At 43.1% G+C, this 13,246-nt stretch overlaps 1 protein-coding gene across 1 annotated transcript in view; it reads right to left on the reverse strand.

Moving 5' to 3' along the window:
- LOC124594398 (RNA pseudouridylate synthase domain-containing protein 2-like) overlaps window positions 1-10,725 on the reverse strand; it is a 551,085-nt gene extending 540,360 nt beyond the window's left edge. Inside the window, exons 1-2 of the mRNA XM_047132767.1 lie at window positions 10,690-10,725; window positions 10,366-10,467 (exon numbers count right to left, since the gene is read on the reverse strand). Of these exons, the coding sequence (XP_046988723.1) occupies window positions 10,366-10,467; window positions 10,690-10,725 (138 nt within the window). The remainder of the gene's footprint in view (window positions 1-10,365; window positions 10,468-10,689) is intronic.
- Window positions 10,726-13,246: the final 2,521 nt, after the last annotated feature.

The following is a 13,246-nucleotide window of genomic DNA, read 5'->3' on the forward strand; positions in this document are numbered from 1 at the left end:
TAGTAATTTTGGTTCATCAGCTATCCAGGGTTAAAATTTCGTGACACAATTTTTCTCCACCCTGTATATATTATATATATGTATTTATATATTACATGTATTTAAATACACATATATTAAGGAATTATATAACTAAAATCACGCACGTATTAGAATCACCTTTGTGTCAAAATTTCGAAGCAATCAGTGAAGAACTTTTGGAGATTTGAGATTCTGAAGAAACAAACATTTGCGTTTGTACTTATATAGAACATATAAATGTTTCTAATGGCCTCCGAAAGTTTTTGACCGAATGCTTTGAAATTTTGGCAAAAGTCTGGACTGGAATTTTCGTTTTTTTATATATACCATTTCTTAAATATAAGTAATACATAATTATTTATAAATACTACGGAAACTCCTTTACAAAAAATCTCAAAAAGTTACACACACACACACACACACACACACACATATATATATATATATATATATATATATATATATATATATCATTTTTATTTATATTGATTGTATGGACGTGATAGTTACAAGTCCCTTAAGAAGACTGAGGGAGCCGACGAGGAATATGAGGCCTCCTAATCACCGAGAAGATTTTTAACCTTCAATATCATACATTACTGTGTCATTCATTCATATACTATGAAAATAATATCTGGAGATACAAAGAGTACAAATTCATCATGAAACTGCGAGTGGATGGTGGTGGGAAAGAAAGCAGGCGGGTTCAATGAAGTCTGACACAGTCAGACAAGAGCATGCGATCTATTTGGAACACTATTTTATTCACAAATGTCTTGATCGTATTTGGTGGATTAGACAGTTTACCGACATCGCCACTAATGAGTCAGCATCAGAACCAGACCCTTGTTATGAAAGTAACACCTCAAGTCGTCATGTGGACTGTACGTGGCCAATTAAAATCAACTGTCGTGCCTGGTCATGCGGAAGATGTGCTTTGTTGTGGTAGAGGGCAACCTGAAGTGCTACTTTTGTAAGAAGATAGTATTTGTGACGAAGACTCATTAGAGTCGAAACCGGTTAACCGCGAAATCCACCAAACGTGAACACGACATTAGTGATGAAAGCGGGTGTGCGTGATCGCAACGCGAGCAGGCGGTGATTTGGCGCTGCGCTGCTGTTAGCCGGGGCTGGCGGCAGTCCGGCAATATGGCGGGGTTCGGGTGTCCCGGACCGCTGTAATTGCGGACGGCGCATTCCGGCTCTCCATTAGGGCCTCTGCGCCGTCTCGCAATCTGCGATACGCACCGCGGCATCCCGCCGCCGCTGCAGCCGGCGAAATTGGTTTTCTGAGGAGCCAGCCGGGTCGTAAACGCCCCGCCCCATCTATTTTTATGACGAGCCACTAATACACCCTCCCGTACAAAGCCTGTGGCTTTCTCGCCCTCATAAATGAAAAGGCCACCCAGGTTAAGACCACTGCTGACCCTATTGCCATTGCCGACCTCAGTCAAAAGCGCAATCTCCAATCCCCCCGCCCCCTCAGTATCCACATACTTTTACCAACTCGTCGTCTTTTTCCACACTGAGCAAAATATATGGGAGTAATTCTCTGGGGGGGCGAGGGGGGGGGGGGGATGACAGTGAGAAAATAATGAATGGGTTATATGCAATGTTTGTATAACGCTCCTATAAATCGCTAAGACATTGTGTATATGTCTCATTAAAATCTTTCTGAGAGTACTGCCGCGGTCATCTTATAAATTACTAACATGTTTGACTTTTCGACCGAAAACACTATTTACTATTTTAGTATTTTGCCAGACAACCCTCAATTCTTTCAATAGTTGAACTCGTGTATAAAGTAGCTTCAAACTCCTGATTATAATGATTTATTGCGTTAAATATTTGATGTTAAGAATGTAAGCGAGAACATGTTTAGAAAAGGTTTAAAATTTTGTGTGAAGTTCTTTGGAAGTCGCTGAGTGGTCTCATTACGAAACACGAAATGAATATAGTCTGCGTAATTTGCGCTACATATGAAACAAAAGCAAGTTTTTCATGAATCTGAATGCATATGGCGTCGTATCTCGTGCAGGGGAGAGTGGGGCAAGTTTATACATGGGCAAGTTGATACAGATGGGACTGTGAGCTAACACGCATGCGCAGGGCGGGCATGAGTGAGTAGAGGCTGTTGTTTACCGCGACGCAGTGCCACACGGCGTCCAGCTGTCAACAGAGCACTCTAAGCGATTTTATTGTTGAAATTGTGTTTTCATGAGTAGAAAGTAATTTTTGACAAGTGTGTTTGAGTTGGCGTACCAGCAAGAGGATATTCTTCAGGAAGTTCACTGTTGGCACAGTTAAACGCCTGTTTCTTGGTAAGAATTTCATGATGGTTTTATCTTTCTAGACTTTATATTTTAGAGACTAAGTTTGACTTAGCAGACACTTATTCAATGGGGCAAGTTGATACGTAGCTGGGGCAAATTGATACAGTGTATCAACGTACCCCAATATTGTAAAAATTAGAGTTTTGTCTTTTCTTACAGAAACATGGTGCGGAATTATAGCACGAAGACAGATCGAGGGAAAGTCCCGAATGAGAGCTTTGAAAAAGCCTATGAAGCCGTCAAGACCAAAACCATGTCTTTACGAGAAGCAGCTGTAGCCTTCGAGATCGACAAAATGACATTGCTTAGATTTATAAGAAAAAAAGATGAATCGCAAGGTCAAACGGTTACAATGGGGTATGCCAAACCAAGACAAATTTTTCCAGACCAATTAGAATCTCAACTCTAAGAGTATATAACACACTCTTCTAAAATCTACTACGGACTTACACCACAAAACATCAAAGTTTTAGCTTACGAACTTGCTGTGGCTAATAGGAATATCATTACATTGCCTGATTCATGGATTAACCATAAAATGGCTTCAAAGGACTGGTTTAGCTTATTTATGAAAAGACACCCTCGCCGGCCGCGGTGGCCGTGCGGTTCTAGGCGCTGCAGTCCGGAACCGCGGGACTGCTACGGTCGCAGGTTCGAATCCTGCCTCGGGCATGGATGTGTGTGATGTCCTTAGGTTAGTTAGGCTTAAGTAGTTCTAAGTTCTAGGGGACTGATGACCTAAGATGTTAAGTCCCATAGTGCTCAGAGCCATTTGAACCAAAAGACACCCTCGACTATCAATCAGGGAGCCTGAGGCTATGAGCCTTAGTCGCGCTACCAGTTTTAATAAAGCCATGTTGATCTATTTTTTGACAATGTGAAGAGTACTTTAGATAAATACAAATTTGAACCTAAGGATATTTGGAATGTCGACGAGAGCGGCGTGCAAACAGTTCAGAGACCAAACAAAATCGTTGCTCAGAGAGGAGTACGCCAAGTAGGGAAAGCTACGTCAGCGGAAAGGAGGCAGACTGTCACTATGATATTGGCTGTCAGTGTCATCGGCAACTCAGTTCCTCCGATGTTCATATTTCCAAGAGTATCCTTCAAGGATCACTTCATCATTAACGGACCACCAGGATGTATTGGAACTTCCTACCCATCCGGATGGATCACATCTGAATTGTTTTTGAAGTTCATTAAACATTTTCACGCCCACGTAAGATCTACCAAGGGCAATCCCTGCTTGTTGGTTGTGGATAACCATGAATCACATTTATGTATTGAAGTGCTCAACTTCTACAAAGAAAATGGTATCGTCATGTTGTCGTTTCCCCCGCACACTTCCCACCACCTGCAACCGCTTGACAGGTCAGGCCTTTCAAGAAATTTTACTTCGCTTCAGTCGACGACTGGATGATCAACAATCCAGGGAAAACTGTAACAATCTACGACATTCCTGGCATAGTAAAGATGGCACTACCTAGAGCAAAAAATCCTACAAATATTATATCTGGATTTCAAGCAACAGGAATCGCGCCATACAACAGAGAAGTGTTTACTGATGATGACTTCTTGTCCAGCGCAGTCACGGATAGAGAGAGAGCTTCACAAGACAGCACTGTCAAGACTTCTCAGGCTGGGACAAGCAACGCTGATGGTCTACAGTCCAAAGTGAACTGAACTGAGACTACAACTGCAGTTCCATCTACAAGTAAGGATGTTTCTCTAGGTGTATTCACTGTAAGCCCTCAAGACATCCGCCCCTACCCTAAAGCTGGAGAGCGAAAAAATATCAAAAAAGGGAAGAATCCTTTAAAATCCGCTATCCTTCCTAGCACACCAGTAAAGCAGAGACTGGAAGAGGAAGCCAAAGAAAAGGAAGCTAAAATGGTAGCCAAGTCAGAAAACGCCAAAAAAAGGCTTTTTAATGAGAGAGAGTCAGACTAAGGAGAAGAACAAGGTAAAGAAAAAGAAATGCGTCCCAAAGAATAAAATGAAGGTTGCATCAGAGTCTGAGGAAGAGAACGACACCGTGTGTCTCATATGTTTGGAACCATTCTCCGAATCCAAGCCAGGTCAGGACTGGATACAGTGCATTTCTTGCAAAGAATGGGCCCATATAGAATGTGGTAAAGACTGTAAGATGTACACTTGTATTCACTGTACATCTGACTTTGTAATCAGTGATTCTGAGTAGGTTATGGACACAATCTCGTGATCTGTGCGTTTAAAATAAGTTAATAATATGTCTTACGTTACCTTTGTACTATATTCTGCTTAATAAATGTTTTCGATTATCTACTGAGTGATTATTTGCTACCTTAATGTCAATTACCTAATTAGTTATACATTTGTATCAACTTGCCTCTCGCTAGTATCAACTTGCCCTCATGTGGGGAACATTGATACACTTTGAGGCATTAAACAAATATTTTAATTTTTGGAGATATATGTGGTTAATCAAAGCGTCAATACCTTAGAAAAGTGCACAACTAATTGAAGTATATCATCATAATTTTCCCAATTAAAACAAAAAAATGTAGAAAATAAAATCTGAAATATGTCTCAACGTGCTCCGCTCTCCCCTACTATGAGTCGTACAAAGATATAATTTTGCAGGTACATTCTGTGGCATGTGTGTATGCTTTCCACAAAACATCTTGTAGCCATAGTTAGTAATGAAGAACTAATAAATGAAAACATCACGCCTGTCAATATACACTCCAGCCGTGTATCGTGTGTATGGTATACGTTGTGGTTCGTCGTTTACCAGAGTTCACGTAAGACAGAAAACTGTCGACGCCCTGATTTCCACAATTCGTTTAATGTGTGTGGTGACAATCCGCCTTCTACTGCATTTATATTTTACTTACTACGCAAAATGAGTTGCGAAGTTTGTGTTTTCAGCATTAATTGCAAGTTGCTGGAGTTGCATTTTGTTGTGTGAAAACAAAAACTAGTTCACTGCAATGTATAGGACTTTGGAAATGACACGAGATTCAGTTACACCAAATACGGTTTTTTTTTTAATGGGTCATTAGTGTTCCGAATGGTCTGATGCGGCCCGCCACAAATTCCTCTTCTGCACCAATCTCTTCATCTCAGAGTAGGACTTGCAACGCACGTACAGCTTCTGCCTCTACAGCTCCCTCTAGTACCACGGAAGTCATGGTTCAAATGGCTCTGAGCACTATGGGACTTAACATCTATGGTCATCAGTCCCCTAGAACTTAGAACTACTTAAACCTAACTAACCTAAGGACATCACACAACACCCAGTCATCACGAGGCAGAGAAAATCCCTGACCCCGCCGGGAATCGAACCCGGGCGCGGGAAGCAAGAACGCTACCGCGCGACCACGAGCTGCGGACACGGAAGTCATTTCCTGATGTATTAACAGATGTCCTATTACCCTGTTCCTTCTCCTTGTCTTTTACACATATTCCTTTCCTCTCCGATTCTGCGCAGAACCCCCACCCCCCCAATTCCTTACCTTATCAGTCCACCTAATTTTCAACATTCGCCTGTAGCACCACATCTCAAATGCTTGGACTCCCTTCTGTTCCGGCTTTCCCGCAGTCGATGATTTACTACCACACAATGCTGTGCTCTAGACGTACGTTCTCAGGAACTTCTTCCTCAAATTATGGCCTATGTTTGATACTAGTAGACTTCTCTTGGCCAAGAATGCCCTTTTTCCCAGTGCTAGTCTGCTTTCAATGTCGTCCTTGCTCCGTCCGTCATTGGTTACTTTGCTGCCTAGATAGCAGAATTCCTTAACTTTCTCCTTCGTGCCCATCAATGCGTATGTCAAGTTTCTCGCTGTTCTCATTTCTGTTACTTCTCATTAATTTAGTCTTTCTTAGATTTACTTTCAACCTATTCTGCACTCATTAGACTGTTCATTCCATTAAGCATATCACGTAATTCTTCTTAACGTTCACTCAGGGTAGCAATGCCATCAGTGAATCGTGTCATTGATACCTTTTCACCTCGAATTTTAATTCCACTCCTGAACCTTTCTTTTATTCCGTCATTGCTTCTTATATGTACATATTGAACAGTACGGCGGAAAGACTACATCCGGGCGCTTCGTTCTTGGTCGACCATTCTTACTATTCCCTCTCGGCTCTTCTACATCTTGTACATTAACCGTCTCTCCCTATAGCTTACGCCTGTTTTTCTCAAAATTTCGAACATCTTGCACCATTTTACATAGTCGAACGTTTTTTTCCAGGTCCACAAATCCTAAGAAAGTTTCTTGATTTTTCTTTAGTCTTGCTTCTACACTCCTGGAAATGGAAAAAAGAACACATTGACACCGGTGTGTCAGACCCACCATACTTGCTCCGGACACTGCGAGAGGGCTGTACAAGCAATGATCACACGCACGGCACAGCGGACACACCAGGAACCGCGGTGTTGGCCGTCGAATGGCGCTAGCTGCGCAGCATTTGTGCACCGCCCCCGTCAGTGTCAGCCAGTTTGCCGTGGCATACGGAGCTCCACCGCAGTCTTTAACACTGGTAGCATGCCGCGACAGCGTGGACGTGAACCGTATGTGCAGTTGACGGACTTTGAGCGAGGGCGTATAGTGGGCATGCGGGAGGCCGGGTGGACGTACCGCCGAATTGCTCAACACGTGGGGCGTGAGGTCTCCACAGTACATCGATGTTGTCGCCAGTGGTCGGCGGAAGGTGCACGTGCCCGTCGACCTGGGACCGGACCGCAGCGACGCACGGATGCACGCCAAGACCGTAGGATCCTACGCAGTGCCGTAGGGGACCGCACCGCCACTTCCCAGCAAATTAGGGACACTGTTGCTCCTGGGGTATCGGCGAGGACCATTCGCAACCGTCTCCATGAAGCTGGGCTACGGTCCCGCACACCGTTAGGCCGTCTTCCGCTCACGCCCCAGTACATCCAAACCGTCATCGAACCCATCGTTCTACCATTCCTAGACCGGCAAGGGAACTTGCTGTTCCAACAGGACAATGCACGTCCGCATGTATCCCGTGCCACCCAACGTGCTCTAGAAGGTGTAAGTCAACTACCCTGGCCAGCAAGATCTCCGGATCTGTCCCCCATTGAGCATGTTTGGGACTTCGTCTCACGCGGTCTGCACGTCCAGCACGAACGCTGGTCCATCTGAGGCGCCAGGTGGAAATGGCATGGCAAGCCGTTCCACAGGACTACATCCAGCATCTCTACGATCGTCTCCATGGGAGAATAGCAGCCTGCATTGCTGCGAAAGGTGGATATACACTGTACTAGTGCCGACATTGTGCTTGCTCTGTTGCCTGTGTCTATGTGCCTGTGGTTCTGTCAGTGTGATCATGTGATGTATCTGACCCCAGGAATGTGTCAATAAAGTTTCCCCTTCCTGGGACAATGAATTCACGGTGTTCTTATTTCAATTTCCAGGAGTGTATTTTCAACCACAACATCAGAATTGCCTCTCTAGTACCTTTACCATTTCTAAAGCCAAACTGATAGTCATCTAGCACATCCTCAATTTTCTTTTCCATTCTGCTGTATATTATTCTTGTCAGCAACTTGGGTGCATGAGCTGTTAAGCTGATAGTGCGACAATTCTCGCACTTGTCGGCTCTTGCAGTCTCCGGAATTGTGTGGATCTTATTCTTCCGAATGTCAGATGGTATGTCGCCAGACTCATACATTCTACACACCAACGTGAATTATCATTCTGTTGCCACTTTCCGCAATAATTTTAGAAATTTTGGTGGTATTTTATCTATTCCTTCTGCCTTTTTTGAACGTACGTCCTCCAAAGCTTTCTTAAACTCTGATTCTAAAACTGGATTCCTTATCTCTTCTAAATCGACTCCTTTTTCTTCTGCTATCACATCAGACAAGTCTTCCCTCTCATTGAGGCCTTCAATGTACTCTTTCCACCTGTTCGCCCTCTGCTCACATTTAACAGTGGAATTCTCGTTGCCTCTTAATGTTACCATCCTTGCTTTTAATGTTATCGGAGGTTGTTTTGATCTTCCTGTGTGCTGAGTTAGTCCTTCTGACAACCATTTCTTTTTTGATTTCTTCACATTTTTCATACAGTCTTTTTATCTTAGCCTCCCTGCACTTCCTATTTATTTCATTCCTCAGCGTCTTATATTTCCGTATTCCTGAGTTATCTGAGTTTGTACTTCCTCCTTTTATCGATCAGCTGCAGTATTTCTTCTGTTACCCATGATATCTTCGCAGTTACGTTATTTGTACCCATGTTTTTCTTTCCAATTTCTCTGACTGCCCTTTAGAGATGTCTATTCCTCTTCAACAGTACTGCCTACTGAGCTATTTCTTATTGCTGTATCTGTACACTTAGAAAACTTCGAGCGTGTCTGGTCATCCCTTATATTAATTTTTCCTGACTAATCTCTTGAACTTCAACCTACTCTTCATCACTACTACATTGTGATCTGAGTCTGTATCTGCTTCTGGGTACGCCTTACAATCCACTACCTGATTTCGGAATCTCTGTCTGATCATGACGTAATCTAATTCAAATCTTCTCGTATCACCCGCATTTTCCAAGTGTACCTCCTACTCCTCTTGTGATTCTTGAACAGAGTATTAGCTATTACTAGCTAAAATTTATTACAGAACTCATTTAATCTTTCTCCTCTCTCATTCCTTGTTCCAAGCCCATATTCCGCTGTAACCTTTTCTTCTACTCCTTCCCCTACAACAGGAGCCAATGAAGGTGAGATAGTTTGCCAGCTAGCCTAATAGCGACGTACCGAGTAGAGGGTTCTCGCGTACCGAGTAGAGGGTTTTCCACTGAGAGCGGCGCTGCGACGGGCTGCCAGAGCCGCGTGGCGACAATGCTTGGCTGCCGAGGGTATATTATGGAGGAAGGCAGGACCACAAAAAACGACTAACACCAATAACATGCCGTACATAGCGGTTACGCCCTTCCACGATCCTCACACCTTTACCACTCCTAGAGTGTTACGCACGCTTTCTCAATTTCCGGACCACTCTTCCTTCTCCTATGCACATCTTATACTACTCCTCAAATTCCTTGAATATCTTCTCGAATTTTATCCAATTGCCGAAAACTCCAATCCTGGGTTGATGCTGCACCTATATGGAAAAGTCCCACACATCCCAAGTCCTCCTCCTCGACATTCTCCATATGCTACAGCAAGTACACTTCAATAAGTTCTCTCTTCCTGATCCAGAAATTCGTCCCGTAATCTACGCAACGTACCAGCTACAGACGTAGTCGCCCTATACTTTAGTGGTAACAAGGCCACAAAGCCTCTCCCAGCCCCTGAACCATCCTCGCTCACTCCTTTTCCTGCTGCCATTTGTGTTTCTAATCCCCTCACTCCCATCCCGCCCTTCCCAACCTTGGTATCAGACATAGCGACCCTCCATACCTGAATTGTCCTATCGCTTCTTATCCCTCCATCCTTCCTTCTCCCTATACACAGCATTCAGTGGGAGCTTAGGAGCTTATACCTAGGGACTTACCAGATAGCAGTATATATATATATATATATATATATATATATATATATATATATATATATATATCTGTGTGTGTGTGTGTGTGTGTGTGTGTGGCGAGGGGGTGGTAGTAAAATGATCAACTAAGAAACCGCAGCAAGTATTCCATTATGTTCAGTGCTTATGCTCTCCGTCTACTTCACGTCGATGCTCGCTCACGGACATGATATTTTGTATTTGTTTTAACTAAGTTTACGAATACAGGTTTGTTCTGGCTTGGTCTAGATATGGCAACGAATACAGTATTGCCGATGGGTATACTACGTATGTGTACATTTTTGCAAAGTGCGGAGACTTGAGTTTATGACACAGTACTGTTTCGACATGAAGCACCCTGTATGTTTGCTCGAATTCTCACTGCTTCCCTGGAATGAAGTACCCGTATTCATCATCCGAGGTGAGCTGGACTCAGCGGGAGCGCCACTGCTGCCGCGAGGCACTACACGCACGCCCAGGGCAGCTGCCACGTACCTTTTTGAGGTCCTTGCTGGGCTCGCTGTCGTCCGCCTTGCGCTTCTCGCCCGCCTTGCCGCCGGACGACGCGTCGCCGGCCCCCGCCTTCTCCTTGTCCGCCTGCAACAACACAGTCACTCACTGCACCAGCTAGCGTCGCCAAATGGCTGCGTCGCCTGTTTGTTTACTCGTGACTCGAAACACACTGAGTAAAATGCATCGGGACAGAAAATGGAATGATTACATAGGATTAATCGTACCTAGAAAGTAGTAGATTTGGCTCACTGGTAGGGCACTGGGATAATGGATTCAAATCGATAAATAAGAATATTTATCGTTTACAATAAAAGGGCAGCGCGAATAATGTATGTACAGCATGTCCCGTTTACGGTTGACCACCGAAAATATCTTTTTGACCAAAAGCAAAACAGAAAACGCACCGAACATATTTTCATTAGCTATCAGGGGGACAGTAATCAGTAAGACTGCCTTCCTTTTAACTTCGTTCGTACGACGATATTAACAGCAGTAAGTCTATTTTATATAGTATTCTACATTCAAAATCTTCTTCAAAAACGGTCCGCAGCTCGTGGTCGTGCGGAAGCGTTCTCGCTTCCCACACCCGGGTTCCCGGGTTCGATTCCCGGCGGGGATTTTCTCTGCCTCGTGATGACTGGGTGTTGTGTAATGTCCTTAGGTTAGTTAGGTTTAAGTAGTTCTAAGTTCTAGGGGACTGATGACCATAGATGTTAAGTCCCATAGCGCTCAGTGCCATTTTTTTTTCTTCCAAAACGTAATACGGCGTACCATTCATGCAAACAGGAAGTTATTAAAAACGTTAACACTTAACTGACTGACTCTCCTGTACCAATTCAGTGTGAAGGTACTCGGGCTAACGTAACTCGTCCACTGTCGGAGTTGACAACATACAAATTGAAACACAAGCAAACTTCGAACGTACATTCTGTGACTAGCATTTCTGTCTTCTCATCGTTCGTCGACACTGTACTCACACAAATCTTCAACTGGAGCCAGTTGACTGGATAACCGGGGGCTATTTTCATTATGTTTCTATCTGTTTACTGTCAACTCGAGCAAGTAGACGAGTTACGTTACCCCCGTACCAGCAAAGTGTGGCAGTACAGAACAGCCGAAGTCAATTTCGTGTTACGTTCTTACTGAGGCTCTGTTTAGCGTTTTTGAACATTATTGAACAACTCTCCAGGAAAGGAAATGGATTACCGAATAAAAATTATGGGGTGTTACAGGAAAATGTACCACTCTTCATGTCTTGATAACGAACAAAATTATAAGACTGCGAATCACGGTGGTTAATGTCCTCCTGCTAGCTAAACAACTTCTTATTCCATCTCTGCACAAAAAGTTTTCTGGGGTGATCGAGATAAATGGGCCACTGCGAATGCTTCAAATCAACATGGGCGAAACGCATACTGCCAAATATAAACTGTATTTAGTCTGCACCACACAGAACAACCTCAAAATCATTTCTATCACAACGTTGTACTGACGTTCAATTCTGGTGGCATCTGACGCATGTAAGAGGCTCTCGCGTGCTGGAGCGTACAAAGTCATAAAAAATTGTGTCCTCCTCGTATGAGAGTACAACGCACGAGCACACGCAGCAACGGCAATTGTGGATGTTTTGCTAAAGAGATCAGGTATGCGTTTTGCCTCCTATCTGAGATCTTGCGACTTGTTCTTGCTTTCCATGAAGCTAAAGGTATACTGTATGAATTCATAATATGCCAAATTTCTCTATTTTTGTATGTTCAGCGTATCACTTTTTTTAATAGCAACATATTTAGAAAAGCTTTTTTTTACATTTTAAAAATGTCGATATTAACATGTAATCTGTATTGGGAATTTCTTGGTTATTCTATGTATGCTATTGATAATCGTAATGAATAATGGTGCGTAAAAGTACGTCTGAGATTTTTAACATTACATAGCAGAACGGTAGAAAATTGGAGCTACATATTTATTTAACACTTTCTAGGGCACAAATACTAGTAATGCAGAAATATACATGGAAAGACTCACTGTATTCCTTAATTTTATACTGCCTTACGCATTTTGGCCTTACGCCACAGTCAAAGGCTCAACATATCTTTAACACATTTTTAGGTAACACGAAACTAAATTATTCAAACGTGGATACAAAAAATCTGACCAACTTTATTCATTTGCGTGTAAACTGAGTGAGTCAGTTGAGTCAATCTGCACTCAAATGTCACCAAGCAATGTAGGCCAGATACTTCGAATCCATGTTTCACAAATTCGGTTTAGCTTTACCTAAGAATGTGTTTTAGATATTTTGACCCTTTGACAATGCCTTAAGGCAGAAACGCGTAAGACTGTATAAAATTAATTAATACAGTGGTCAAGACTCACATCGTTGCTTGAGTGCATTTAAAGTGGCCGCACGTCTCACAAAACATTTGTGCACTTTGATGCCGCTATAGGCGAATTCCTAAAATCACAGTTACAATGAGTATGTCAAAAATCCAACTCCCCAGATAAGACCGGAGCAGGCTAATCTATCAGATCCACACATTCTTCTGAGGTAGTACTACTAATGACAAATGGTACGAACACAAAGGCAAAGATCTTAGGGAATTAGGTACGTTAAATTTATGGGACCATGGTGCAATCAAGCGAGTCACTCAAACCCGTCGCAATACACGTGTTCCGGCAACTACTGGATGTAGGGAGCAAGTGTTGTTTAAATAATGGTAGCTGCGTCAGGCAAGGCTCTATTATTTAGATTATCGCTCCCGCCATCAGCAATACAGCCAACAACGCCAACTCGTGGAAAGTGATCTGTAAACAAACAACAAGTCGGTGCACGGTAAGCTGGGATGCTGAAAAATATAAACGA

This window comes from Schistocerca americana, chromosome 2 (genome assembly GCF_021461395.2).
Source record: "Schistocerca americana isolate TAMUIC-IGC-003095 chromosome 2, iqSchAmer2.1, whole genome shotgun sequence".
In the NCBI taxonomy this organism is placed as follows: Eukaryota; Metazoa; Arthropoda; class Insecta; order Orthoptera; family Acrididae; genus Schistocerca; species Schistocerca americana.